The sequence below is a fragment of the Lagenorhynchus albirostris genome, chromosome 1, assembly GCF_949774975.1.
Source record: "Lagenorhynchus albirostris chromosome 1, mLagAlb1.1, whole genome shotgun sequence".
Lineage (NCBI taxonomy): Eukaryota > Metazoa > Chordata > Mammalia > Artiodactyla > Delphinidae > Lagenorhynchus > Lagenorhynchus albirostris.
In genome coordinates this window covers 150527221-150553613 of record NC_083095.1, presented here as the reverse complement: position 1 = coordinate 150553613, position 26393 = coordinate 150527221, and the positions used below count along the sequence as shown (strand labels likewise).

At 40.5% G+C, this 26393-nt stretch overlaps 1 protein-coding gene across 3 annotated transcripts in view; it reads left to right on the top strand.

The window, feature by feature from the left end:
- The window catches only part of SV2B (synaptic vesicle glycoprotein 2B), a 76641-nt gene extending 50466 nt beyond the window's left edge, over positions 1-26175 (top strand). For 2 of the 3 annotated variants that reach the window (XM_060170597.1, XM_060170617.1), the window contains 6 exons: positions 298-386; positions 6802-6966; positions 14824-14957; positions 18313-18513; positions 22541-22700; positions 25992-26175. In XM_060170597.1, coding sequence (XP_060026580.1) covers positions 298-386; positions 6802-6966; positions 14824-14957; positions 18313-18513; positions 22541-22700; positions 25992-26175 — 933 coding nt within the window. The remainder of the gene's footprint in view (positions 1-297; positions 387-6801; positions 6967-14823; positions 14958-18312; positions 18514-22540; positions 22701-25991) is intronic. The other variant, XM_060170607.1, reaches the window with a different exon arrangement.
- The last annotated feature ends 218 nt before the right edge of the window (positions 26176-26393 follow it).

The window sequence follows — 26393 nt, the reverse complement described above, 5'->3', positions numbered from 1 at the left end:
ATTCCCACTGGCGGGGAGCAGAACTCACTGCTCAAGGCTATTCACTGCCTTGACATCTCCACTCCGTGTGCTTTTTGTCACATGCATGGAGCATTGTTGTGTTCCCAGATGCTACATGACGGTTAGAAGTTGAGACCAGCCAGTAAGAAGAGAAGAGGCTTTCCTTGTTATTTGAGCAGAATTGCTGCCTCTGGAAGATAATGGGTTCCTAGGCAATTTAATAGAAAATATTAAAAATGAGCTCTTCCAAGTCACAAGTTTCTGCCTTTAACAACCCATCTCTTCTGTGTGTTATAGGTCTGGGAAAATGCTCTGTACTGTGTGATGGGGCCCTACAGGATGAACACACTGATTCTGGCTGTGGTCTGGTTCACCATGGCTTTAAGGTAAGCTCTGTCTTCCTTAAGTTCATTAATTTCCTCGCACTTCAGGTGCCTCATCTATACACTGAGGGTTACAGTTGGTTCTAACTTACAGAGTCTGTGTCAGATTGGATGATTTTGGCTCTAAGTAACAGGCAACCAACTCTAGTGGCTTCTACAACTAGGAAATTTCTGATCCTTTTTTAAAAATTTTGTATTTTATTAAGAAAATTTTTTTATTATTATTCTTTTACATCTTTATTAGAGTATAATTGCTTTACATTGTTGTGTTAGTTGCTGCTGTATAACAAAGTGAATCAGCTATACATATACATATATCCCCATATCTCCTCCCTCTTGCGTCTCCCTCCCACACTCCCTATCCCACCCCTCTAGGTGGTCACAAAGCACCGAGATGATCTCCCTGTGCTATGCGGCTGCTTCCCACTAGCTATCTATTTTATGTTTGGTAGTGCATATATGTCAACGCCACTCTCTCACTTCATCCCAGCTTTACCCTCCCCCCTCTCCGTGTCCTCAAGTATATTCCCTACGTCTCTGTCTATTACTATCATGCCCCTAGGTTCTTCAGAACCATTTTTTTTTTTTTTTTAGATTCCATATATATGTGTTAGCATACACTATTTGTTTTTCTCTTTCTGACTTACTTCACTCTGTAGGACAGACTCTAGGTCCATCCACTTCACTACAAATAACTCAATTTCATTTCCTTTTATGGCTGAGTAATATTCCATTGTATATATGTGCCACATCTTCTTTATCCATTCATCTGTCGATGGACACTTAGGTTGCTTCCATGTCCTGGCTATTGTAAATAGTGCCGCAATGAGCATTGTGGTACATGACTCTTTTTGAATTATGGTTTACTCAGGGTATATGCCCAGGAGTGGGATTGCTGGGTCGTATGGTAGTTCTATTTTTAGTTTTTTAAGGAACCTCCATACTGTTCTCCATAGTGGCTGCATCAATTTACATTCCCACCAACAATGCAAGAGGGTTCCCTTTTCTCCACACCCTCTCCAGCATTTATTGTCTCTAGATTTTTTGATGATGGTCATTCTGACTGGTGTGAGGTGATACCTCATTGTGGTTTTGATGTGCATTTCTCTAATGATTAGTGATGTTGAGCAGCTTTTCATGTGTTTGTTGGCAATCTGTATGTCTTCTTTGGAGAAATGTCTATTTAGGTCTTCTGCCCATTTTTGGATTGGGTTGTTTGTTTTCTTGATATTGAGCTATATGAGCTGCTTGTATATTTTGAAGATTAATCCTTTGTCAGTTGCTTCATTTGCAAATATTTTCTACCATTCTGAGTGTTGTCTTAAGTTTCATTAGGTACCATTTGTTTATTTTTGTTTTTATTTCCATTTCTCCAGGAGGTGGGTCAAAAAGGATCTTGCTGTGATTTATGTCATAGAGTGTTCTGCCTATGTTTTCCTCTAAGAGTTTGATAGTGTCTGGCCTTACATTTAGGTCTTTAATCCATTTTGAGTTTATTTTTGTGTATTGTGTTAGGAAGTGTTCTAATTTCATTCTTTTACATGTAGCTGTCCAGTTTCCCCAGCACCACTTAATGAAGAGGCTGTCTTTTCTCCACTGTATATTCTTGCCTCCTTTATCAAAGATAAGGTGACCATATGTGTGTGGGTTTATCTCTGGTCTTTCTATCCTGTTCCATTGATCTATATTTCTGTTTTTATACCAGTACCATACTGTCTTGTAGCTTTGTACTATAGTCTGAAGTCTGGGAGCCTGATTCCTCCAGCTCCTTCTCTTTCTCAAGATTGCTTTGGCTATTCAGGATCTTTTGTGTTTCCATACAAATTGTGAAATTTTTTGTTCTAGTTCTGTGAAAAATGCCGTTGGTAGTTTCATAGGGATTGCATTGAATCTGTATATTGCTTTGGGTAGTATAGTCATTTTCATAATGTTGATTCTTCCAATCCAAGAACATGGTATATCTCTCCATCTGTTGGCATCATCTTTAATTTCTTTCATCAGTGTCTTATAGTTTCCTGCATAGAGGTCTTTTGTCTCCTTAGGTAGGTTTATTCCTAGGTATTTTATTCTTTTTGTTGCAGTGGTAAATGGGAGTGATTCCTTAATTTCTCTTTCAGATGTTTCATCATTAGTGTATAGGAATGCACGAGATTTCTGTGCATTAATTTTGTATCCTGCAACTTTACCAAATTCACTGATTAGCTCTACTAGTTTTCTGGGAGCATCTTTAGAATGCTCTGTGTATAGTATCGTGTCATCTGCAAACAGGACAGTTATACGTTTTCTTTTCCAATTTGGATTCCTTTTATTTCTTTTTCGACTCTGATTGCTGTGGCTAAAACTTCCAAAACTATGTTGAATAATAGTGGTGAGAGTGGGCAAACTTGTCTTGTTCCTGATCTTAGTGGAAATGCTTTCAGTTTTTCACCATTGAGAACGATGTTGGCTGTGGGTTTGTCATATATGGCCTTTATTATGTTGAGGTAAGTTCCCTCTATGGAGAGTTTTTATCATAAATGGGTGTTAAATTTTTCAAAAGCTTTTTCTGCATCTACTGAGAGGATCATATGGTTTTTATCCTTCAATTTTGTTAATATGGTGTATCACGTTGATGATTTACGTATATTGAAGAATCCTTGCATTCCTGGGATAAACAACACTTGATCATGTTGTATGATCCTTTTAATATGCTGGTGTATTCTGTTTGCTGGTATTTCGTTGAGGATTTTTGCATCTATGTTCATAAGTGATATTGGCCTGTAGTATTCTTTTCTTGTGACATCTTTGTCTGGTTTTGGTTTCAGGGTGATGGTGGCCTTGTAGAATGACTGTTCTTCCTTCTGCTATATTTTGGAAGAGTTTGAGAATGATAGGTGTTAGTTCTTGTCTAAATGTTTGATAGAATTTGCGTGTGAAGCCATCTGGTCCAGGGCTTTTGTTTGTTGGAAGATTTTTATTCACAGTTTCAATTTCAGTGCTTGTGATTTTTCTGTTCCTATTTTCTATTTCTTCCTGGTTCAGTCTCAGAAGGTTGTGCTTTTCTAAGAATTTGTCCATTTCTTCCAGGTTGTCCATTTTATTGGCATATAGTTGCTTGTAGTAATCTCTAATGATCCTTTGTATTTCTGCAGTGTCAGTTGTTACTTCTCCTTTTTCATTTCTAATTCTGTTGATTTGAGTCTTCTCCCTTTTTTTCTTGATGATTTTGGCTAATGGTTTATCAATTTTGTTTAACTTCTCAAAACCAGCTTTTAGTTTTATTGATCTTTTCTATCATTTCCTTCATTTCTTTTTCATTTATTTCTGATCTGATCTTTATAATTTCTTTCCTTCTGCTAACTTTGGGTTTTGTTTGTTCTTCTTTCTCTAGTTCCTTTAGGTGTAAGGTTAGATTGTTTATTTGAGATTTTTCTTGTTTCTTGAGGTAGGATGTATAGCTATAAACTTCCCGCTTCATCTTGTCTATCTTCGTTCCCTGAAGTTTTCAAATATAATCTCTTCAAATATTTTCTCGGGTCCTTTCTCTCTCTCCTCTCCTTCTGGGACCCGTATAATGTGAATGTTGTTGTGTTTCATATTGTTCCAGAGGTCTCTTAGGCTGTCTTATTTCTTTTCATTATTTTTTCTTTATTCTGTTCCGCAGCAGTGAATTCCACCATTCTGTCTGCCAGGTCACTTATCTGTTCTTCTGCCTCAGTTATTCTGCTACTGATTCCTTCTAGTGTAGTTTTCATTTCAGTTATTGTATTGTTCATCTCTATTTGTTTTTTGTTTAATTCTCGGTCTTTGTTAAACATTTCTTGCATCTTCTCTTGCATCTTTGCCTCCCTTCTTTTTCCGAGTCCTGGATCATCTTCACTATCATTATTCTGAATTCTTTTTCTGGAAGGTTGCCTATCTCCACTTCATTTAGTTGTATTTTTGGGGTTTTATCTTGTTCCTTCATCTAGTACATAGCCCTATGCCTTTTCATCTTGTCTATCTTTCTGTGAATGTGGTTTTTTTTCCACAGGCTACAGGATTATAGTTCTTCTTGCTTTTGCTGTCTGCCCTCTCGCATCCCATAGGTTTTGGATCATCGTGTTTTCATTGTCATTTGTCTCTAGGTGGTTTTTGATTTCCTCTATGATTTCTTCAGTGATCTCTTGGTAATTTAGTACTGTATTGTTTAGCCTCCATGTGTTTGTGTTTTTTACGTGTTTTCCCTGTAATTGATTTCTAATCTCATAGGGTTGTGGTCAGAAAAGATGCTTGATATGATTTCAATTTTCTTAATTTACTGAGGCTTGATTTGTGACCCAAGATGTGATCTATCCTCAAGAATGTTCCATGCGCACTTGAGAAGATAGTGTAATCTGCTGTTTTTGGATGGAATGTCCTATAAATATCAATTAAATCTCTCTGGTCTATTGTGTCATTTAAAGCTTGTGTTTCCTTAGTAATTTTCTGTTTGGATGATCTGTCCATTGGTGTAAGTGAGATGTTAAAGTCCCTGCTATTATTGTGTTGCTGTCAATTTCCTCTTTTAGAGTTGTTAGCAGTTGCCTTATGTATTGAGGTGCTCCTATGTTGAGTGCATATATATTTATAATTGTTATATCTTCTTTTTGGATTGATCCCTTGATCATTACGTAGTGTCTCTTGTAACATTCTTTATTTTAAAGCCATTTTATCTGGTATGAGTATTGCTACTCTAGCTTTCTTTTGATTTCCATTTGCATGGAATATCTTTTTCCATCCCCTCACTTTCAGTCTGTATGTGTCCCTAGGTCTGAATTGGGTCTCTTGTAGACAGCATATATATGGGTTTTGTTTTTGTATCCATTCAGCAAGCCTGTGTCTTTTGGTTGGAGCATTTAATCCATTCATGTTTAAGGTAATTATCGATATGTATATTCCTTTGACCATTTTCTTAATTGTTTTGGGTTTGTTTTTGTAGGTCCTTTTCTTCTCCTGTGTTTGCCACTTAGAGAAGTTCCTTTAGCATTTGTTGTAAAGCTGGTTTGGTGGTGCTGAATTCTCTTAGCTTTTGCTTGTCTGTAAAGCTTTTGATTTCTCCATCAAATCTGAATGAGATCCTTGCTGGGTAGAGTAATCTTGGTTGTAGGTTCTTCCCTTTCATTACTTTAAGTATATCATGTCACTCCCTTCTGGCTTGTAGAGTTTCTCCTGAGAAATCAGCTGTTAACCTTATGGGAGTTCCCTTGTATATTATTTGTCATTTTGCCCTTGATGCTTTCAATAATTTTTCTTTGTCTTTAATTTTTGCCAATTTGATTACTATGTGTCTCAGCATGTTTCTCCTTGGGTTTATCCTGTATGGGACTCTCTATACTTCCTGGACTTGGGTGGCTATTTCTTTTCCCATGTTAGGGAAGTTTTCAAATATAATCTCTTCAAATATTTTATTGGGTCCTTTCTCTCTCTCTTCTCCTTCTGGGACCCCTATAATGTGAATGTTGTTGTATTTAATGTTGTCCCAGAGGTCTCTTAGACTGTCTTCATTTCTTTTCATTCTGTTTTCTTTATTCTCTTCCTCAGCAGTGAATTCTACCATTCTGTCTTCCAGGTCACTTATCCGTTTTTATGCCTCAGTTATTCTGCTATTGATTCCTTCTAGCATATTTTTCATTTCAGTTATTGTATTGTTCATCTTTCTTTGTTTGTTCTTTAATTCTTCTAAGTCTTTGTTAAACATTTCTTGCATCTTCTCAATCTTTGCCTCTATTCTTTTCTGAGGTCCTTGATCATCTTTACTATCATTATTGTGAATTCTTTTTCTGGAAGATTGCCTATCTCCATTTCATTTAGTTGTTTTTCTGGGGTTTTATCTTGTTCCTTCATCTGGTACATAGCCCTCTGCCTTTTCATCTTGTATATCTTTCTGTGAATGCGTTTTTTGTTCCACAGGCTGTAGGATTATAGTTCTTCTTGCCTCTGCTGTCTGCCCTCCAGATAGTTTTACCTCTTGCTTTGCAACTTTATATTCCTATGTTCTTTCTCATGAGTAGCTGAGTTAGCTAAGACCTGCAACATAGTGTTAAATGGTAGTGCTGATAATGCATATCCTGGTCTTGTTTCTTATGTTAGTGGTAATGACTGCAGTGTTTCCTCATTAAGAAAGATCCTGACTTTTGAGCTGAGATATACATATTTTTACATGCTAAGAAAGCGTCCATGAATTCCTAATCTATTGTTTTTATTGGGAATGAATGTCATTTTTTATCAAATACCTTTTTGGCACCTATGGATGTAGTCATGATTTTTTTCCCTTAGACCTATTAATATGATGAGTTATATTACTAGATATTTCTAATGAACCATACTGATACATTTAAAATGGGCTTGATTTACATCAAGTCCTGAATGCAGTCTCTGATGGTGTTGCTGCTCAAATATTCTGTCTTCTGTATTACAGTTACTATGGACTGACAGTTTGGTTCCCTGATATGATCCGGTATTTTCAAGATGAAGCATACAAGTCCAAAATGAAGGTATTTCACGATGAGCACGTGTATGGTGTCACAATCAACTTCACAATGGAAAATCAGATTCACCAACGTGGGAAACTTGTGAATGACAAGTAAGTGGGAGACCATGGGCTTTCCTCAGATCAAGGGGGCTGTGTGTGGGGACTGTCTTGGGGAGAGAGCCATTGGGAAGATAAGAATTCAATATGGTGAGGATTGAGCTCCAAGGCTGGTGGAGCATTGCAGCTTACCATGGCTGCCAGAGACTCGACAGTGCCCCTGGTGGCTCTGTCTGTACTGTGCTGTCCCCTGTCATCCTGCCTAAGGTTGATTCATCCAAGGAGGGTCAACCAAATCATCTCTCCTGAGACCTCGCATCTTTAATGGTGATGCGCAGAGAGCCCCTCAGTGATGCCTGCCTGGAAAGAGGTCCCAGAGCTCTCACCAGTGAGGTCCTGCACCAACTCACAGCCTGGCTGTTGAGCTTTTTCTCTGATTCTGGATGCTTCTTCAGAAGCAAATCCAGAGGCCAATATAACACTATCTTATGTTATTCTTTCGCCTAACATTACCTCCAAGCGACGATTGGCATGGCCCATTGTCATCAAGAATGTTGTTGTGCTTTGGGGCAAAAATGAGTGGAGTGTTAGAAAAGTCCCGCCCACATCCTCCTCAATCTGTTTGACTCCTCCTCTTCCTACTCCTGGGACACTGAGGTGGATAGTCCAGCCTGTTGGGCTTTCAGAACACCGCTTTGAGGTTGCCCTCTGAAGACCCCAAATGGGTCAGGGCAGGACAATTTCCTCCAGGCCACATGCTCCACTAAACTGAGCATTTTCACCTCTGCTGTTTCCCTCCTTGAATTATCCTTAGCAAGTTCACAGGGTCAGTCGAGGGCATGATACACCAGAAACACCACAGCCCAGTGTCAGTGGTATAAACTGCCCCCAGGTTAATGTGTCTGTGCAAGAATTATCACCATGAATTTTCTCCTCCGACTCGGTTCTACTTCCCCAGCCTGCACCCACCTGTGTGTCTAAGTGGCCATGACCGTGACTGTGAGAAAGAAATGTATGTCTGGGTGAAGTCCAAGGAAGGTGGCTTGGGCAGTCTAGTCCACATGTTCTTACTGGCCAGACGTTAGCAAATGTTCACTGTTATTTAGGATGAGAAAGAAAGTGTGGCCAAAAAAAGGGGAATGTTATTTCTACAAGTATAAGGCTCCTGGGGCAGGGAAGTTAGGACCGACTATCTGTGGACATGGAATTCAGATGATTTTTTTAAATGCTGAGGCTCAGCCACAAACATCTCCACCTTCACGTGCCCATGTATGCACATGCTCTCTTTGGGGACACTTCGGTTCCTGGAATCTGCTGAGAGTGGCCACTCCAGGGATGGCAGCTCGAAGGCTAGTGGTTGGTGGATGGCAACTCTCCCCAGTATTTCTCACCGTCAGGGCTCTTCAATATAAGCCCAGAGATCTTGCGTTGGCATTGCCAAGGAAGAAGTGTTGCCCTTCTTTATTAGAACGCTTTGGAAATGTTGAAAACTAAGGGACATTATGGATGGCTAGATGTCACCCATGATATGTTGTTATTCCCTGCAGAGACAAATTCACTAAAAGAGACCTTATCTATGACGTTTCCAATGTTCAGTGATACTCTATTGTGGTGTTAGTAATAATAATGATGGTAATGACACTTCTGTGTGCCAGGTGCTTCCTTAAGTGCCTTTCAGAGATTATCTCGTTTAATCCTCACAAAAACTCCAGGAGGCAAGAAATGTGCTTTCTCTTTTACAGGTCAGGAAACAAGCTTAGAGAGGTTGAGTTGCTTGCCCAAATCACACAGCTAACGTAAATAGATTAGAAATATCCCTCACCAATTCATGCATTCGGACTCCAACCTATGACCTTGACAACTACAAATACCGTCTCACTGGGAAACTCTGCATTCCTGCAAAGGCCCTGTTTTACATGGTGCTTTCTGCATTAAAAAGTTAATTGCAATGCCAGAGCTGTTATGATTTTTAAAAGTAGGTTTTGGAGTTCTAAGACTTAGCTACACAGAAAATGGGAACTTCTGCTCCACCCTGTCCTTTTAAAAGATCCCAGCCTCCCAAAGCTTAAGGCTTGAGGAAGGCGGTGGCCTCATCTGTGGAACCAGGACCCCAGGGAACAATAGAGTTATTGTTAAGGGTCTGCAAATGCATAAGCAGGCCAATGATTGTCTGGGAGTGGATGTAAATATTCTGCACACACAGGTGTTCTACCATGTTTCTGTGTTTCAAATGCATACAAATGTTTTTGTGTGATTATTAAATTCCTTCAGAAGTTGCAATGAGTTCATTTTAATTTGTCATATATATGTAATTCAGTTTTTTAACCAGGGGATACCACTGTCACTTGAAGCTCATAATTTTTACCCCAGCAATTTATTTGAATAAAAATGGGGTTTTTCTCCTTGGAAAAAGATTAGGAACTTTTGAAACTAATCTGAGGACTTGAACCTGGTTTCTTTTCTTGAGTTATGCTGCCATCTGCTGGTCATAAACTAGAAAACATGCCACCTTTGGAAACCTTGAGCCTCTTTGGAAAGTTAAATTCTTTAAGTTCTTTAGCTTGGATGGGGCATTGTCCCCATTCATACCAGTATTCCCCCTTAGACTTTATCCACACTTTGCTGATTAAAAATTTAAATAAAATTATTTACTTTATTGACTATCACACATGGGGGAAGATTACTTTTAGCAGGGAGAGCAGAGAGAAAGAAAGCAAATGCGTATCTAGAAGAGAGAAGGTTGATTTCACACATCGCAATGAAATGCTACCCACACTGTTAAAAGCATTTTTTAGTGAGGCATCAGTAGGAATTTTCCTCATCTGCAGTGGGTGTGTTTCAGGACAGTAAATCTCTGCGAAGCTGGCAAGGGTGGGAAATGTGTTAAATGTACCTTTTGGCTTCAGGTCTGAGGAAGTAGCCAAGGCTTGAGGGACTTGGGTTCCAAGCCTTGATGGGTCAGTAAATAGCTGAGCCACCTCTGACCAACCTGTTTAAGCCTCTGATTCCACATCTGAAAGTCATAAGATTGATATGTAATGTCCATCAGGCTTCAGAGTTAATAAAATATCTCAGCAAAATTTTGTGATTTAATCTAGGTCCGGCATAGGTCTTATAGAGCCTCTTCCTGAATATTTTACAACTAATTTGCTACTGAAAATGGGATTGCTGTTCTTCCATCAGACATTTACCCAGGTTATTGCAGATCAATAGAAATCCTGTTGATTTGAGGATGTTTGTTTTGTCTCTAACCGAGCTCTTTTATTAGTTGTAATAGTTTCCCCTTGTTATTGTTATACCAGCCTATCACCTGCCCATAACAATTGTTTTGTCTCCTTTCTTTTCCTTTTTATTCCATCATGAAATATATCAAATATGTGGAGAATAGAGAATAACACCAACAACCCTATTCAGAGCACCTAGCTTTGTAAAATCATAAACTATGCTACATTGACTTCAGATTTTAATATAGATTAAACATCACTCACTCAGTTGCCCTTCCTGATGCTATTCTTCCTCCTGAGGAGTGATGATCACCACGGTCATAAATTTGGTGTTTTACATTCATGTATGTTTTTATACTTTTCCAATATATTTATGTATCAGTAAACATTGTACAGCATTCTTTTGTGTGCTTTAAATTTTAGGTAAATATCATACTAGTTTATAGATGTGAATGTATAATTCTCATACTATAAATGTTTCAACTAGTTTTGTTACTTTTAGGCTAGTTACTTCTTTTATTTTAACTATTTTTAATTGAGGTGTAGCTGATGTACAATATTGTGCTGATTATGACATCCGGTTTGGTGATGGATAGAAGCCATGCTAATGGGTATCCTGACTTCAGTGGGGGCATTTTGGGTGTCTTCCTTTTAAGTATGATATTTGCTGTATGTTTTTGCTTGGCCTCCTTTATAAAGTTAAGGAAATTCTTTTTTGTTTTAAGTATGCTGAGAGTTTTTATCATGAAAGTGTATTGAATCTGTCAAACGTTTTTCTGCATCTATTATGATAATCATATTGTTTTCTCCTTGGACCTATTAATATGATATATTAAAATAATATTTTTTTTCAGTATTCAACCATACTTGATTCCTGGGATATATCTTAATCATTCAGTGTGATATATATATTTTTTTAATAAATTTATTTATTTATTTATTTACTTTTGGGTGTGTTGGGTCTTCGTTTCTGTGAGAGGGCTTTCTCTAGTTGCAGCGAGCGGGGGCCACCCTTCATCGCGGTGCGCGGGCCTCTCACTGTCGCGGCTTCTCTTGTTGCGGAGCACAGGCTCCAGACGCGCAGGCTCAGTAGTTGTGGCTCACGGGCCTAGTTGCTCCGCAGCATGTGGGATCTTTCCAAACCAGGGCTCGAACCCGTGTCCCCTGCATTGGCAGGCAGATTCTCAACCACTGCGCCACCAGGGAAGCCCCCAGTGTGAATTTTTTAAAATGGCAATCAATACATTGACAAATTTGATTTACTAATTTTGTGTTTGTTTGTTTAGATGTTTATAGCAGTTTTATTCATAATTGCCAAAACTTGGAGGCAACGTACATGTCCTTTATTTTTTACAAAAAACTTGTGCAAATATTTCAAATTGGGTTTCAACTTATTATTTTGTTAAGACTATTTTTAGAACAGTTTAGGTTCACAGCAAAATTGAGAGGAAGACACAGAGATTTCCCATATACCCTCTGCCAGAACTACCATATTATCCAGTGATGATCCAAGATGTCCTTGAGTAGGTGAATGGATAAATAAACTGTGGTACATACTGACCATGGAGTATTATTCAGGGCCAAAGAAGTAAGCTATGAAGTCATAAAAAGACATTGAGGAACCTGAAATGCACATTCTTAAGTGAAAGAAGCCCCTCTAAAAAAGGCTACATCTGTCTAATTTCAACTATATGACATTCTGGAAAAGGCAAAACTATGAAGATCAGTGGCTGTCAGAGGTTATGGGAGAGGGATGGATAAATAAGCAGAGCATAGAGGATTTTTAGGGCAGTGAAAATAGTCTGCATGAGACCATGACGATGGATACATCTCATCATACGTTTGCTAAAACCCATAGAACTAAGGTTCTATTTAGGATTTTTGCATCTACATGAGATTGGTGTATATTTCCCTTATACTGTTCTTTTTTTTTTTTTTTTTTTTTGCGGTACGCGGGCCTCTCACTGTTGTGGCCTCTCCCGTTGCGGAGCACAGGCTCCGGACGCGCAGGCTCAGCGGCCATGGCTCACAGGCCCAGCCGCTCCACGGCATGTGGGATCCTCCCGGACCGGGGCACGAACCTGTGTCCCCTGCATTGGCAGGCGGACCCTCAACCATTGCGCCACCAGGGAAACCCCCTTATACTGTTCTTATTCAACTTTGGTATCAACCTTATATTCTGAGGCACAAGAACACATGTCCTTAGAGAGTCTGTTTGGTTGACATTAGCACCAGTATTTCTCATCCTATAAATCTGCTTCTCCATGAAATAATATTTCAACTGTTTGGAGATATAAGATGACCATGTCCTAAGTCCACTCTTTTATTTCTTTCGCCAATAGCTTCTGCTTCCTTAAAGGAAAAGTTCCACAAGATACTTTTATTAACTTTTCTTTCAGCCTTTGAAATCTCCTGAATGAAGAATCTTGGACCAGTTTAGTATATAAATTAGAGATTGGAGGAGATGATTTATGTAAAAGACTCATAAAATATGCCTTGGTCCTTTCTCCTTTTATCTCTTCTTTTCTGATTTTGGCTTTTTATAACTTACTTGGAGATACGTTTTAAGGTCTGTCTGTGTCAGACCTATTATGATTTATGGCTCTGCTTTCTCACCCACTTTTGGTAGAACATTAAAATACCACCGAAGGCCACATCACCAGCCTATCACCGTATTAAAGAGAAGGATATATTAAGAAGGGCAAAGACCTGAGACAGTCTCCAGGAATAGCTTTCCTCAATAAATACATTCAGCATACAAATTACATTAATTTTGACATCAGAGCCATCTTCCTGTAACAAAGGCTTACTGATTAGTTTTTCCGTGGAAATAAGAAGAGTCCAGTGATAACTTTTGGAGGCTGATGTTTAAAAGTCTGCAGCAAATTTAACCGTAAGAAAAATTGTTGAAAACACTTTGGCTTCCTAGATCAGTGACTCTCACATTTTCTAAAGTATAATAATCTGGCATCTTCCTCTGATGATCTTAGTTCAAGAGGTCCAGGATGGAATGTAGAAAACTGTATCTTTCACAATAACCTCCCATTTTATTCTGATGCAAGGGGTCTGGGGACTTCTCTTTGAGAAGCACTGACCCAGGCTTTCTTATCGGGTGGGAGGTCTTTTTGCAGAAGCTAATGAGAGGTGGCTCTAGCTTAGCGTTCTCAGCAGAACACAACCGAGCATAAAGGGTAAGGGGCACTGCGCATTGCATGTGGTCATGGATTGAATGATCTGGTGGCTGTAAAGAGGAACAATGACCCTCAGCGCCCCATGCTACCTTTGTCCCTGTGATTCCCACTGACTTGTAGTTGTCTGTTTGCTTCTTTTTTTCCCATTAGATTTGAGGGCAGGGACCATGTCTTTCTTCTCTGTACTCATAACACCTAAAGCTATGTAAGTATTTGCTGAAGACTGGATATCTAAATAAATGAATAGACAGATGAATGAACGGGTTGTAATTCTTCATAAATGAAGCCGTAGCCAAAGGTTTCTTGCTTAAAAGTTTAACCAGGCTTGGTAAATGTAACCAATAGGGGATGATGTTAATATATGTCAGTATATGTTTTTAAATGTAATATTGTTCTTTTCTTTTATGTAGGAGTTGGAGTCTTGCAGCAGCTCCTAAATGTGGCTGCACCTCATAATCATCTAGGGGTTTTTACCTCTTATTGACTGTTTTATTTTTAAGTAAAAAAGTATTATGTACACTTGATATAAAGAAAAAATTACGTTTGTCTCATGCCCAACCCCCATTGTACCTCCTCAGGGCCAACCACATCTGCCAGTGTCTTGCGTCACTCTCCAGGTATATGCTATGCATTTACAGGCATATGTGCCATATCCTTTCTTACATGAATGGTCACATGCAATAAACACCATATTGTATTTAATTTTTTCAGTTAACAATATATCTTGAAGATGGTTCCATATTAAGACATATAGATCTACCTAATAATTATAATGGCTATGTGGCATTCCACTGTATGGTATCTATCTCTCTATCTCTCTATCTATCTATCATCTATCTATCTGTTGTCTATCTATCTAGTAATCCATTGCTGTTATCAGCAATGTTGCAATGAAGATCAGTGAATGTGTCTCTTTGAATGCATGAGCAAGTATGTGTACGATGAATTTTTAGAGGTGGTATTCCTAGGTCAAAGGGATTGTACATTTAAAAGTTTGCAAAACTCCTCTCCAAAGAGGCTGCACCAATTATGTTCTACCAACAGTGTGGATGAAAGTGCCCATTTCCCCACTTTTTTTGGTTCAACAAAGATTCTGAGGCCCTCACACATCTACTGCCTTTAAACCTTCTAAGACCATCTGAGGGGTATTCATGTTTTTAAAACTCCTATAGTGAGATGTTATAAACATTTTCATTTCACACTGTTTCACATTTCTGTGATTCTGATGTAGGAGGTCCATGAACCTGCATATGGGAACCACAGGCTGTGTACCTGGACTAGACATCAGCTTCCACTGTCCTGAGGCCCCTCCCCATTTATAAACACACAGTGAAGAAATGGGGAATTAGTCTGGGTTGAAAATAACGTTCCAGCACCTTTGGGTTTGCAGTTCTCCTTTTTTCTGCCTTTCTGTGTTTTCCATCTGAGTCTCAAGTCTCCTTTTTTTTTTTTTTTTTTCCTGGATGAATCATTCAGGGGCTAATTTTTTCCCACAGGTTCACAAAGATGTACTTTAAACATGTACTCTTTGAGGACACTTTATTTGACGAGTGCTATTTTGAAGACGTTACATCGACTGATACCTATTTCAAAAACTGCACCATTGAATCGACCATCTTTTATAACACAGGTAAGGGCACGAACAGGGTGGGCTTGTTGTCTAGAATCAAACTGCTCAGTCATAAGCTTTAGGAGTAGTAAAGTATTCACAGATATTCATGCTGAGTCTTCATGTGGAGAAATGGATTCCAGCCCCACGTTGGGGCTTCCTTGTGCAACAAAGAAGTTGCACAGCCTTTACCAAGGCATTTAGTTTGTCTGTGTCTCAGTTTGATCACATGTAAAATGGAAATAAAAGTACTGGACAAGTGTTCTGATCTCAACGAGACTGATGCTATATGCTAAGGATCTTTGGTAGGAACAAAGTATGACCCATATTTAAAAAAAAAAGAAAAAAACAGCATTCCAGGAGGGCTGCATTTTATACCTGGAGTGCATTCTTGAAGACCTAGCATAATTTGAAACAAAATTCGAGACATATGTTCTCACAATAATAAATGAAAAGGGAAAACTGCATCTTTTCAAGCTTCGTGCGTGAAATGAGATGATAAGAATATTTTAAAATTACACCATTTCAGATTTCCATGATTAAAAAAAATCACAAAATTCCACCACTCTCTCACTCCTCATTATTTTTACTGCTCTCATTATAAATTAATACCAAGTGGAGTTGGGTTATAAGGAAACTAATTGAGTTTTACCAGGGGCTTCACCAATATTGCCTCAAGTAAGAAATGTACTATCTTTCCCATCTTACAACTAAGGAAACAGGGACTTAAGCAACTTGTCCAAGGCCACAGCTAGCAAGTTGGAGGGACTTTGATTCATCTCTTAATTTGTTTAGCTCTGAAGTCTGTGAACGTTCCACTGAGATACTTGCATTATGTCCAGATCAATGCTTTCTCCCTGGCATTGGCACCAAGGCACAGTTTATGCAAGAACATCTTTTTCCTCCATGATATCAGCCTCAAAAGGTTCAAAATCTGGTCTCTAAATATCCCTTGGTCTTTAAATAGTCAATTATGGGATTTATCTTCCTAATTTATGTTTAGCCTGAACTTAAAAAAATATTAGTGAGTTCTATACGTTTACTCTTTGGCATATCTTTTATTTTCTTCTTTCAAGTTTCATTGATGCCTCTTTGCTTGAAAACTCTTTTTATTTTATTTATTTATCTTTTTATTTTATTTTATTTTATTTGAGTAAAATGGCTTTACAATGTTGTGTTAGTTTCTACTGTACAATGAAGTGAATCAGCTATATGCATACCTATATCCACTCCCTCTTGGACCTCCCTCCCCAACTTCCCCCCCATCTAGGTCATCACAGAGCACCGAGCTGAGCTCCCTGTGCTATACAGCAGGTTCCCACTAGCTATCTATTTTACATATGGTAGTGTATTTATGTCAAACCCAACCTCCCAATTTGTCCCACCCTCCCCTTCCCCCCTGTGTCCACATGTCTGTCCTCTACATCTACGTCTCTATTCCTGCCCTACAAATAAGTTCATCTGTACCATTTTTTTAGATTCCACATATGTGCGTTAACATACAATATTTGTTTTTCTCTTTATGGTTTACTTCACTCTGTATGATAGTCTCTAGAACCATCCACGTCTCAACAAATGACCCAATTTCGTTCCTTTTTGTGGCTGAGTAATATTCCATTGTATATATGTGCCACATCTTCTTTATCCATTCATCTGTCGATGGACACTTAGGTTGCTTCCATGTCCTGGCTATTGTAAATAGAGCTGCCATGAACATTGTGGTACATGACACTTTTTGAATTATGGTTTTCTCAGGGTATATGCCCAGGAGTGGGATTGCTGGGCCATATGGTAATTCTATTTTTAGTTTTTTAAAGAACTCCATACTGTTCTCCATAGTGGCTGTAATCAATTTTCATTCCCACCAACAGTGCAAAGGGGTTCCCCTTTTCTCCACACCCTCTCCAGCATTTATTGTTTGTAGATTTTTTGATGATGGCCATTCTGACTGGTATGAGGTGATACCTCATTGTGGTTTTGATTTGCATTTCTCTAATGATTAGTGATGTTGAGCATCCTTTCATGTGTTTGTTGGCAATCTGTATATCTTCTTTGGAGAAATGTCTATTGAGGTCTTTTGCAAACACTTGCAGTCATGAAATGTCAGAGCTGGGAAGCAGTGGAGATCATTAGGTGTTTTCCTCTAACTTCATAGGTAGAAGCTCAGGGAGGTTAAAGTGGGTCAGCCACAGAGCCAGTTCCCAAACCTAGGTTTCCTGAGAGCCTATATAGTGACCTTTTTGCTAGAATAGCTGATGTTAGAAGGTATCAGAAAACATGGAACTGGTTCCGAAGCAAGTGGTTATTCTTATTTTTTAAGACTTTATTTTTTTAGAGAAGTTTTAGGTTCACAACAAAATTGGAAGAAAGATACAGGGATTTCCATATGCCACCTGCTCCCATGCCATAGCCTCCCCCATTACCATCATCCCCCACCAGAACGGTACATTTGTTATAATTAATGAACCTAGGCATCATCATCACCCAAACTAGCTTTCTCTAGTTGCTGCGAGTGGAGGCTAGTCTTCGTTGAGGTACACAAGCTTCTCATTGCGGTGGCTTCTCTTTGTTGTGGAGCACAGGCTTTAGGCGCGTGGGCTTCAGTAATTGTGGCACATGGGCTCAGTAGTTGTGGCTCACAGGCTCTAGAAAACAGGCTCAGTAGGTGTGGCGCATGGGCTTAGTTGCTCTGTGACATGTGGGATCTTCCCGGACCAGGGCTTGAACCCATTTGCCCTGCCTTGGCAGGCGGATTCTTAACCACTGTGCCACCAGGGAAGCCCTAAGGTTTATTTTTGCTGTTGTACATTCTATGGGCTTGGACACATGGATAAGAGTCATCATCATAATATCATACAGAGTGTTTTTACTGCCCTAAAAATCCACTGTACTCTACTTAGTCATCTCTTTCCCTCCTCCACAACCAAGGAGGAAATGGTTTTTATTCTGAAGCATGTTCAGGTTTCTGCATGGGCTTTGGAGTGATTGGCTCAATCTGGATCCGATTCTCTGGTCATTTCCCTCGTATACACTGGGTAGCCTCAGAGGAGTAGCCCAGGTACGGTGGCCCTCAATGTCATCTTGTTGATACAAACAGAACTATTATCTGGCTTGAAAAATGCTGTACTTAAACATGTCCCTCAGTGAATGTTCATTTCCCCTTGCTTATAGGAACTTGAACAGGTCATTACATTTTTAAAGGTTTCCCACTTCATCCATACCTGGCCACGCATCACCTGAATTTTGAGACTGTCTGATTGCCAGGGGGCGGTGCCACCTGCCCAAGGAAGGGGCATAACTTTATCCCTGTTTCTGCCCCAAATCTCTCCAGCCTCCCTCCATTTCATGTGAACCAAACGTTTCCTTCTCTCCGCAGACCTCTACCAGCATAAGTTCATCAACTGTCATTTTATCAACGTCACCTTTCTGGAGCAGAAGGAGGGCTGCCACATGGACTTAGAGCAAGATAACGACTTCTTGATTTACCTCGTCAGCTTCCTTGGCAGTCTGTCTGTCTTGCCTGGGAACATCATATCTGCCCTTCTCATGGACAGAGTCGGAAGGCTCAAGATGATCGGTGAGTTGTGAGGGACGCCGCATTCGTGCTCTCGTGGGCTTAAAATGTATGAAAGCAGTGGACTTTTTCTTAAAGAAATCTCACACAGGAAACCACACAGGTAAGATGGAATCTGCTGGTGTAGAACCAAGGAGGCACATCTGCAAAACCCCAGGGCCCCGTGGAGGTCTGGTCCATGCCAGGGACACACCTTCATTTCCTGACTCAGCAATTCTGTGACAGTTACTTATTTTATTAGCACTTCACTAGGATATTAAATACATCCACTGTACCCACTCTGTAAAATGCTCTTAAATGAGCATTGGTTTCATTTGATGATTTAAAATAAATCCTATTACTTATGATTATTTAATAGTGATAACATTTTGGGCTTTGGAGTTGGATAGGCTCATGTTGGAATCCTATCACCTAAAGGCTGTTTGACTGGACACGTTCCTTTACGTCTCTGGTACTTATCTTATAGATAAGGAGACCTATAATGAGCTGGTAGGGGTTTGTGAAGATTGAGCATAATGTACCCAAAGCATCTCATAGTGCCTGGTGCGTTGCAGGTTCTCATGTCTGCCTTGCCTCATTCAGCAGTTTGTTACTGAAACACATGCCAGGCATAGTGAACAAGAAACAAAATATATACACCCAGGGCCAGGGAAATTGTACACCCATTAGAATATGAGTCAAGGCCAAGAAAGGGGAAGCAGACCGTATGCTAATAAACATGCCATGAGTTCTGACCCAGGGATATAGCTGATCAGTAAAAATCAATTCCAAGATCCTAGCAGCAAAGCTCAAAGGAAACAAGATAAATCACATAATCATTTTGTCAATCAGTAGTAGCATGAATATTCAGAATGGTGAGCCCAAGACATGCCTGTGATTTCTGCCTTTTAATCTTGTGGTGAGGACGGTCATCTCTCAGGCATGGCAGATTGAGCTGTGTCCCCTGTTAGCGGCGATGCCCTGGTTAGACCTGAAACCTGATGACGGAAGATGGTGGCTTATTAACTTCTGTGACACTCGTGCCCAGCACGGTGCCTGCCACTGAGTTGCCACTTAGTAATGCTGTGGGACCGACCTGAGCCAGCGAAGATGACCTCTTTCCTAGATGAGTTGGAAGCACGATGGTTAAAATAATACCTCTGTTTGCTCCAGTGAGACAAAGACTGTGAGAGTAGATGTGTGACACTTCTGCCATTCTGTCACTGGCCCTTTTTTTAAAAATTTATTTTGGAAATATTAATATGTAATGAGCTAGACAAATAGTGTGTTTGGAGCAGTCTCTCCAACCTGTCTAATCAACGTAGAGAAGAAAAGCAGGTGACCGAACCCAAACATTTTTACTAGGCACTTGAACTAAATCACTTGGAACAGCTCTGACAAGCCTATTTTTATGGGAAAAAAAAACAACAATTTTGGAGGAGAAAAGAGCAATCTTCATACCAGAAAGTAAATTTCTGTCTCTGGTATTTTAAGTCCCAGGGTTGAACAGTGAATTCTGTGGTCAGGTCCTGGAGTAGCTGAGGAAGTTCTTGGGAGATGAGGGTCGATGAAGGGTGGGGTGGGTGCATCTGTGAAGAAGAATGGACGGCCCCCCTCGACCAGGGACAGAGGGAGGGCGGGGCACAGGGAGCAGGCAGGGCAGGGAGAGAGTGGACAGCCTCTTCTTCGCCATTGAAGCCCTTCTTGTCATCATGAATGTATCCCAGATAAAAATTGATTTCTCTAATGCTAAATAGAGCCATACCCCCCAAACTGGATATCTGGAACTAATATTTATTATTCTTTATATCTTGCTTTTTTATTAATGCTTGTATTTTGTTTCTGAGCCAGATTGTTTAAAGCTCGGACAGTGCCCCCTTTGTATCTTTAGTAAAAGGTCTGGCATACAGTGCATCAACTGCGATATTCTCAGGGCCCAGTAAATACCAGGTGCTCAATAAATGTCACCATGGGATGTGGGTGACCTGTTTTGAAATTGCCTCTCCCATGACCCTTAGACAAATCCCCTATCGAGTCTGCTGGAGAATCATTTATCCTGCTTTCTCTGCTGCTGTGCCCTTTCCTGGGCAGAAGTTGTGCCTTGTTAACAGCAGAGAAGAAAGTTTTGCTGATGAGCCTGCTACTCTTCATTTATTCATTCAATAAACATTAATTTATGCAGCATAATTCTCCGCCAGGCTGTATGGTTGGCAATGGGAATACAGCAATAATTGACACAGACAGCATTCTTGTGCTTAAGGGAAAAATGATCTATTGGGAGAGACAGATGTAAACTAGAAATTTCATTTAACTAACACTTAGGAAGTGCTTATCAGGTTTTTTCCCAAGCATTTTGTAAATATTAGCATATTTAATCCTCACCATAGCCCTGTGATGGGGAAAGTGAGACAGCCCAGGGAGGTTGTGACCTCACTCAAAGTCACACAGGGGGAGCTGGGATTTGACCTCAGGCCTCTCCATCACAAAGGGAATAAGAACTAATGATGAGAGTGAAAGAACTGGGCACCAGAGGGACCTATAGTGAGAAGACCTAACATAGTTGAGGGGTCAGTTCCCTATCACTGAATTTATTTGATGATAATATTTTGTATTCAACAAACATGGTACGCCAAGCCCCATGGCTGGCCACTTTGAGGGATGCATGCATGTCGATGATACAGTTCTCAGGGCACTTGTGGTCCAGTAGATGCCAGTCTCCTCCCATTCTAGTTCTCTCCTTGCTGTTGGAAAGAAGCTACCAGGCTACCCAGTCACAGCCCTAGCCCTTCTCAGAATCAATAGAAATAAAGCAGACAGTTACCATTCCCCAGCTCTTCAGCAGGGTTTGGCACCAGTCTTGGCAGCTCCAGGTCTGAGGGTGAGATTCCAGGTGGAGGCCCCCCAGGGAGGCACTTGTGGGTGAGGCCAGACCAGCCTTCTGGTTTCTTGGCAACCTGAAGACCTCCCTCCTCCAGGGTTCTGATGCCTGGGTGGGACTCTTGCCCTGTTTCCTAGCTGGTTGTTTGGGACCTGCTTTTCTTCCTTCCTTTCTGCTAACTAGTCCCACCGCATTTCCAGACGTCCTCTTGATCTGTGCCCTGCACTCACTCCAGGCTTCCCAAGCTCTTCTGGGCTGGATGTATTGGATTTCAGTAGGATTTGACACAGCCTTCTTTCAGTGGGATCTCTTATCATTAGCTGTATCACCCAGGGTCCTGGTGGGAAAAGGAATTTACCCCAGAGAGTTCTAGGGAAGAGACTGTATGATGCGGCAGGGTTTAGAGGTGTGGGCAGGGTTATGGGAACAAATGAGGCAGATGAGACACCCAGATACTAGCAAAAGTGGGCAGCAGGCTCTACCTCCAGGGCTGCAGGGACAAAGGGAGAAAACAGCAGTAACCGAGCCCAGGGAGAGCTGGAACCAAGGAGCAGGCGGTGTCCGGGAGGAACTGTCGTCCTGGGGGGAAGCAGCCTTTGCCAATAAAGGGCTTATAAAGCAGGATGGGAATTAGGAAGAAGTATGCCAAGCCCTTTCTCCTCACAACTGACAAGGAACCCCCAGGTATGCAGTCCATGGGGGTTAGCTTCCCGGGGCACAGAGCAGAGCTGAGAAGGGCAGCTCAGATATCTAGGGTGGAGATGGGCATACATGAAAATAAGCAGCATGGCCCTTGATCAGGTGTTCTTCTGTTGCCCCTTTGCAGCTGTGTTCTCAGTGGAACGTGAGCTCCATGAGAGTAGAGTCTTTTGATACTGATGTATCTCGGGCACCTTAGAACAGTGTCTGGAGCATAATAAATTCTCTACTAATACCCACACCCTCTGCCTTGTTCTCAGTTATTCTGGGCTGGACAGCACCATAGGGTGAGGTTTTCGATATCCTTCCTGGAGGCTAATTCTGGTGATATGACCCACATAGAAGTCTCTAATCCCATGGCTGGGGTACCATGTACGGGGTCCACATCTTTCTTTGTGTAGAGATGCATCTGTTTTTTCAGGTGTTGTCTGCCACGGGCTTCATGTTTCTTTCTGCCCTGATCTCCCTCTGCAGGTGGCTCCATGCTCATCTCGGCTGTCTGCTGCTTCTTCCTATTTTTTGGCAACAGTGAGTCGGCGATGATTGGCTGGCAGTGCCTGTTCTGTGGGACAAGCATTGCTGCCTGGAATGCTCTGGATGTGATCACGGTGGAGCTGTATCCCACTAACCAGAGGTCAGTTCCTCTCTGGGCTTCCCTCTGGGACTTTCTTGGACTTCTTTGGCCAGAAGTCTATCTGCCCCAAGATCCTCCACCATGGCCATCTTGGGCTTCTTCTTCTTTTTTTCCATTTTTTTAAGTAAACATTTTATTTTGGAATAATTTTAAGTTTACAGAAAGGTTCCAAAGATAGTACAGAACATTTCTGCATACACTTCACCTAGTTTCCCCTAATATTAGCATCTTACATAACTATGGTACATTTGTCAAAACTAAGAGATTAACATTGGTACATTATTAGACTCTGACTTTATTTGGTTTTCACCAGTTCTTCCACTAATGTCCTTTTTTTTTCTGTTTCAGGATCCAACCCAATATACCACATTGCATTTAAGGTGTTTTTTGTTTTCTTTTTTTTAACATCTTTATTGGAGTATAATTGCTTTACAATGGTGTGTTAGTTTCTGCTTTATAACAAAGTGAATCAGTTATACATATACATATGTTCCCATATCCCCTCCCTCTTGCATCGCCCTCCCATCCTCCTTATCCCACCCCTCTAGGTGGTCGCAAAGCACCGAGCTGATCTCCCTGTGCTATGCGGCTGCTTCCCACTAGCCATCTATTTTACACTTGGTAGTGTATATATGTCCATGCCACTCTCTCACTTCATCCCAGCTTACCCTTCCCCATCCCCATGTCCTCAAGTCCATTCTCTACATCTGTGTCTTTATTCCTGTCTTGCCCCTAGGTACATCAGAACCTTTTTTTTTTTTTAGATTCCATATATATGTGTTAGCATACGGTATTTGTTTTTCTCTTTCTGACTTCACTCTGTATGACAGACTCTAGGTCCATCCACCTCACTACAAATAACTCAATTTCATTTCTTTTTATGGCTGAGTAATATTCCATTGTATATATGTGCCACATCTTCTTTATCCTTTCATCCGATGATGGACACTTAGGTTGCTTCCATGTCCTGGCTATTGTAAATAGAGCTGCAATGAACATTTTGGTACATGACTCTTTTTGAATTATGGTTTTCTCAGGGTATATGCCCAGTAGTGGGATTGCTGGGTCATATGGTAGTTCTATTTTTAGTTTTTTAAGGAACCTCCATACTGTTCTCCATAGTGGCTGTACCAATTTACATTCCCACCAACAGTGCAAGAGGGTTCCCTTTTCTCCACACCCTCTCCAGCATTTATTGTTTGTAGATTTTTTGATGATGGCCACATCTTGGTCTTCTTGGTGTTCCATGGACCAAATGTCTTTTAGGTCGTTGAGTTTCTCCTGCCTGGGGGCTGGCATAGGCCGGGAGTGGGAAGGCTAAGGCTTGATAGGGTGGGGTGGATGGCAAGATGCAAAGGATAAGGGCAAACCTTGTCCCGGAGAGAAGAACTAGGACTAAACCATATGTATCGTGCAATCCAAAGGGAGGTGAGAACAGGCCTGCCAATGGGAAATGAAGTGAAAAGGTGCAGAACTAGACAAACAAAGGGTGGGGCAGAAATAAAGGTGGGTATGAGGCATGATGGTCTAGGGCATTTGTGGAGAACGGGGCAAGGATGCCCAGGGTTTCCTTTTATTTTGTGCATGCCCTATGGGAAGAGGCCTGGTTTAAAGGCATAGGGTCAAGGCCATTGCTTAGCAGTTATTTCTCCTCTTGGAGGGGGAATTTTCAGGACAGCAGGTAAGTGGCTCTTTGGCCAGAAAGGAATGTGAAGTGGTGTGGAAGGCAGGTAAATGCAATTCTGCATCAAATCTTAATGATATTCCCAAGATTGATGACAGAGGTATTGGGATAGAGGTAGCTATGGAAAAGCACAGAATAGTGAATTTGGAGCCTTTTCTGTGAATCAAAGATCTTCTAAGTTTTACAAGAAATAAGAGGAGGAAAATTTATCATTAGTTCAATGGTATGTGATTTTAAATCCGGGAAACCTAAGAGAATTAAAGAGACTACCAGAAACAATAAAATAATTTGGTAAGGTGGTCAATAATAAAACTAATTTAATAATTTATAGATTTTAAAATATATCAAAAAATTAAAATTGAAATCCATCTAATAATAGAAGAAATCATAAAATATATAGGAGTCAATTTGATGAGAAAGGTGAAACACTTATGTGAAGAAAACCATAAAGCTTTACTGAGAGATATAAAAGAAGACTCAACTATATGTCAAGATATATCTTATGGAACTCTACGAAGGTTTAATCTTGCAAAAATGTCAAGTATTCTTTAGTTTTTAAAGAGTCCATTCAAAACTCCATGAGATTTTTCCACACTCTGGGAACTTGAAAAAATTAGTCTAAAGTTTATTTGGAAAAATACACATGTGAAAATATCTAAGAAAATTCAGAAAACAAAAGGATTGGGATTGGGGCTGGTGAAAATGGATAAAGGTATAGTGTAGTATAGTTACAGAAAAAATGTAAAAAGAATTTAAAGTACAAAAATATAGCCATATTCTTCATAAACTAGTGGTGTGAAATAGAGATATTTTGCTTAATCTGAGGAGGACTAGTGCTGGGAATATTGTCTCTGTATATAGATGGAGTCAGAAAAGGATTGATGGTTAACAGTAGTTATCACTGGGAAGTGTGATTAATAACAATTAAGATTAGCTTCTGCCATGGGTGACACAGACCCCAAATAACTGCACACTTAGGAAGAGAGGCACTAAAGGCTCTTTTTATCTTCTTCTTCCTCTTTCATGACCTCAGCCATGGTCCAAGATGAGACCATTTATATTCCAGGAAGCAGGATGGGAGGAAAAAGGATAAAAGAAGAGAGCAAAAGGACCACTCTTGACATCTCTTAAGGGAGTTTCTCAGGAGCTGCTGGGAGTACTTACATCCCATTGGCCTAAACTTAGTCACATGGCCAGACTCAGAAACAAGGGAATCTGGGAAATGTAGTCTTACATTTGGAGAAATGCTATTCAGGGAGAACTAACAGTCTCTGCCACAAGAGGGTCGAAGTGTTATTAACAGGGAACACTTACACTTTCTGCTTCATCCTTCTTCATTCTTTCAGGTTGGGGAAGGAGATACTCCAAAATGTTAATAACGGTGATTACTTTCAGTGGTGAAGTTATATATTCTTGCATCTTTATGTTATTCTGTACTTCCAAATTTCTAAAATAAGAATGTGTTACTTTTACATTTAGGAAGAAAAATTCCCTCCCACACCTTCACCATTCTTCTTTAACAAGGGAAAGGAAGAACCCAGTCCCACACATCTAAGGAGGTCTAGTTTGCATCTCCCAGAATGATTTACTTTCTTCTTCTTTTACAGGGCAACAGCCTTTGGCATCCTCAATGGATTATGCAAATTTGGTGCCATCTTGGGAAACACCATCTTTGCTTCTTTTGTTGGGATCACCAAAGTGGTCCCCATCCTTCTGGCTGCTACTTCTCTCGTTGGGGGTGGCCTGATTGCTCTACGACTGCCAGAGACTCGAGAACAGGTCCTGATGTGAACAACCTACAGGGAAGGGAAATGTTGGAGGAACCTCGTCCAGGAACCTTAACTGCACCTATACTTCCTGTCCATCACTGTCCAGAGGACACCTGGATAGCACAGGAGGAGAAGTTGAATTTGTGACCCCTAGTCTAGCACCCATTTCAGCCGTCTATATGTTTGTAACTCAGGTGACTGATTTGAGGGTGTCCTGAGCTGTCCTCCCTTAGAGTCCCA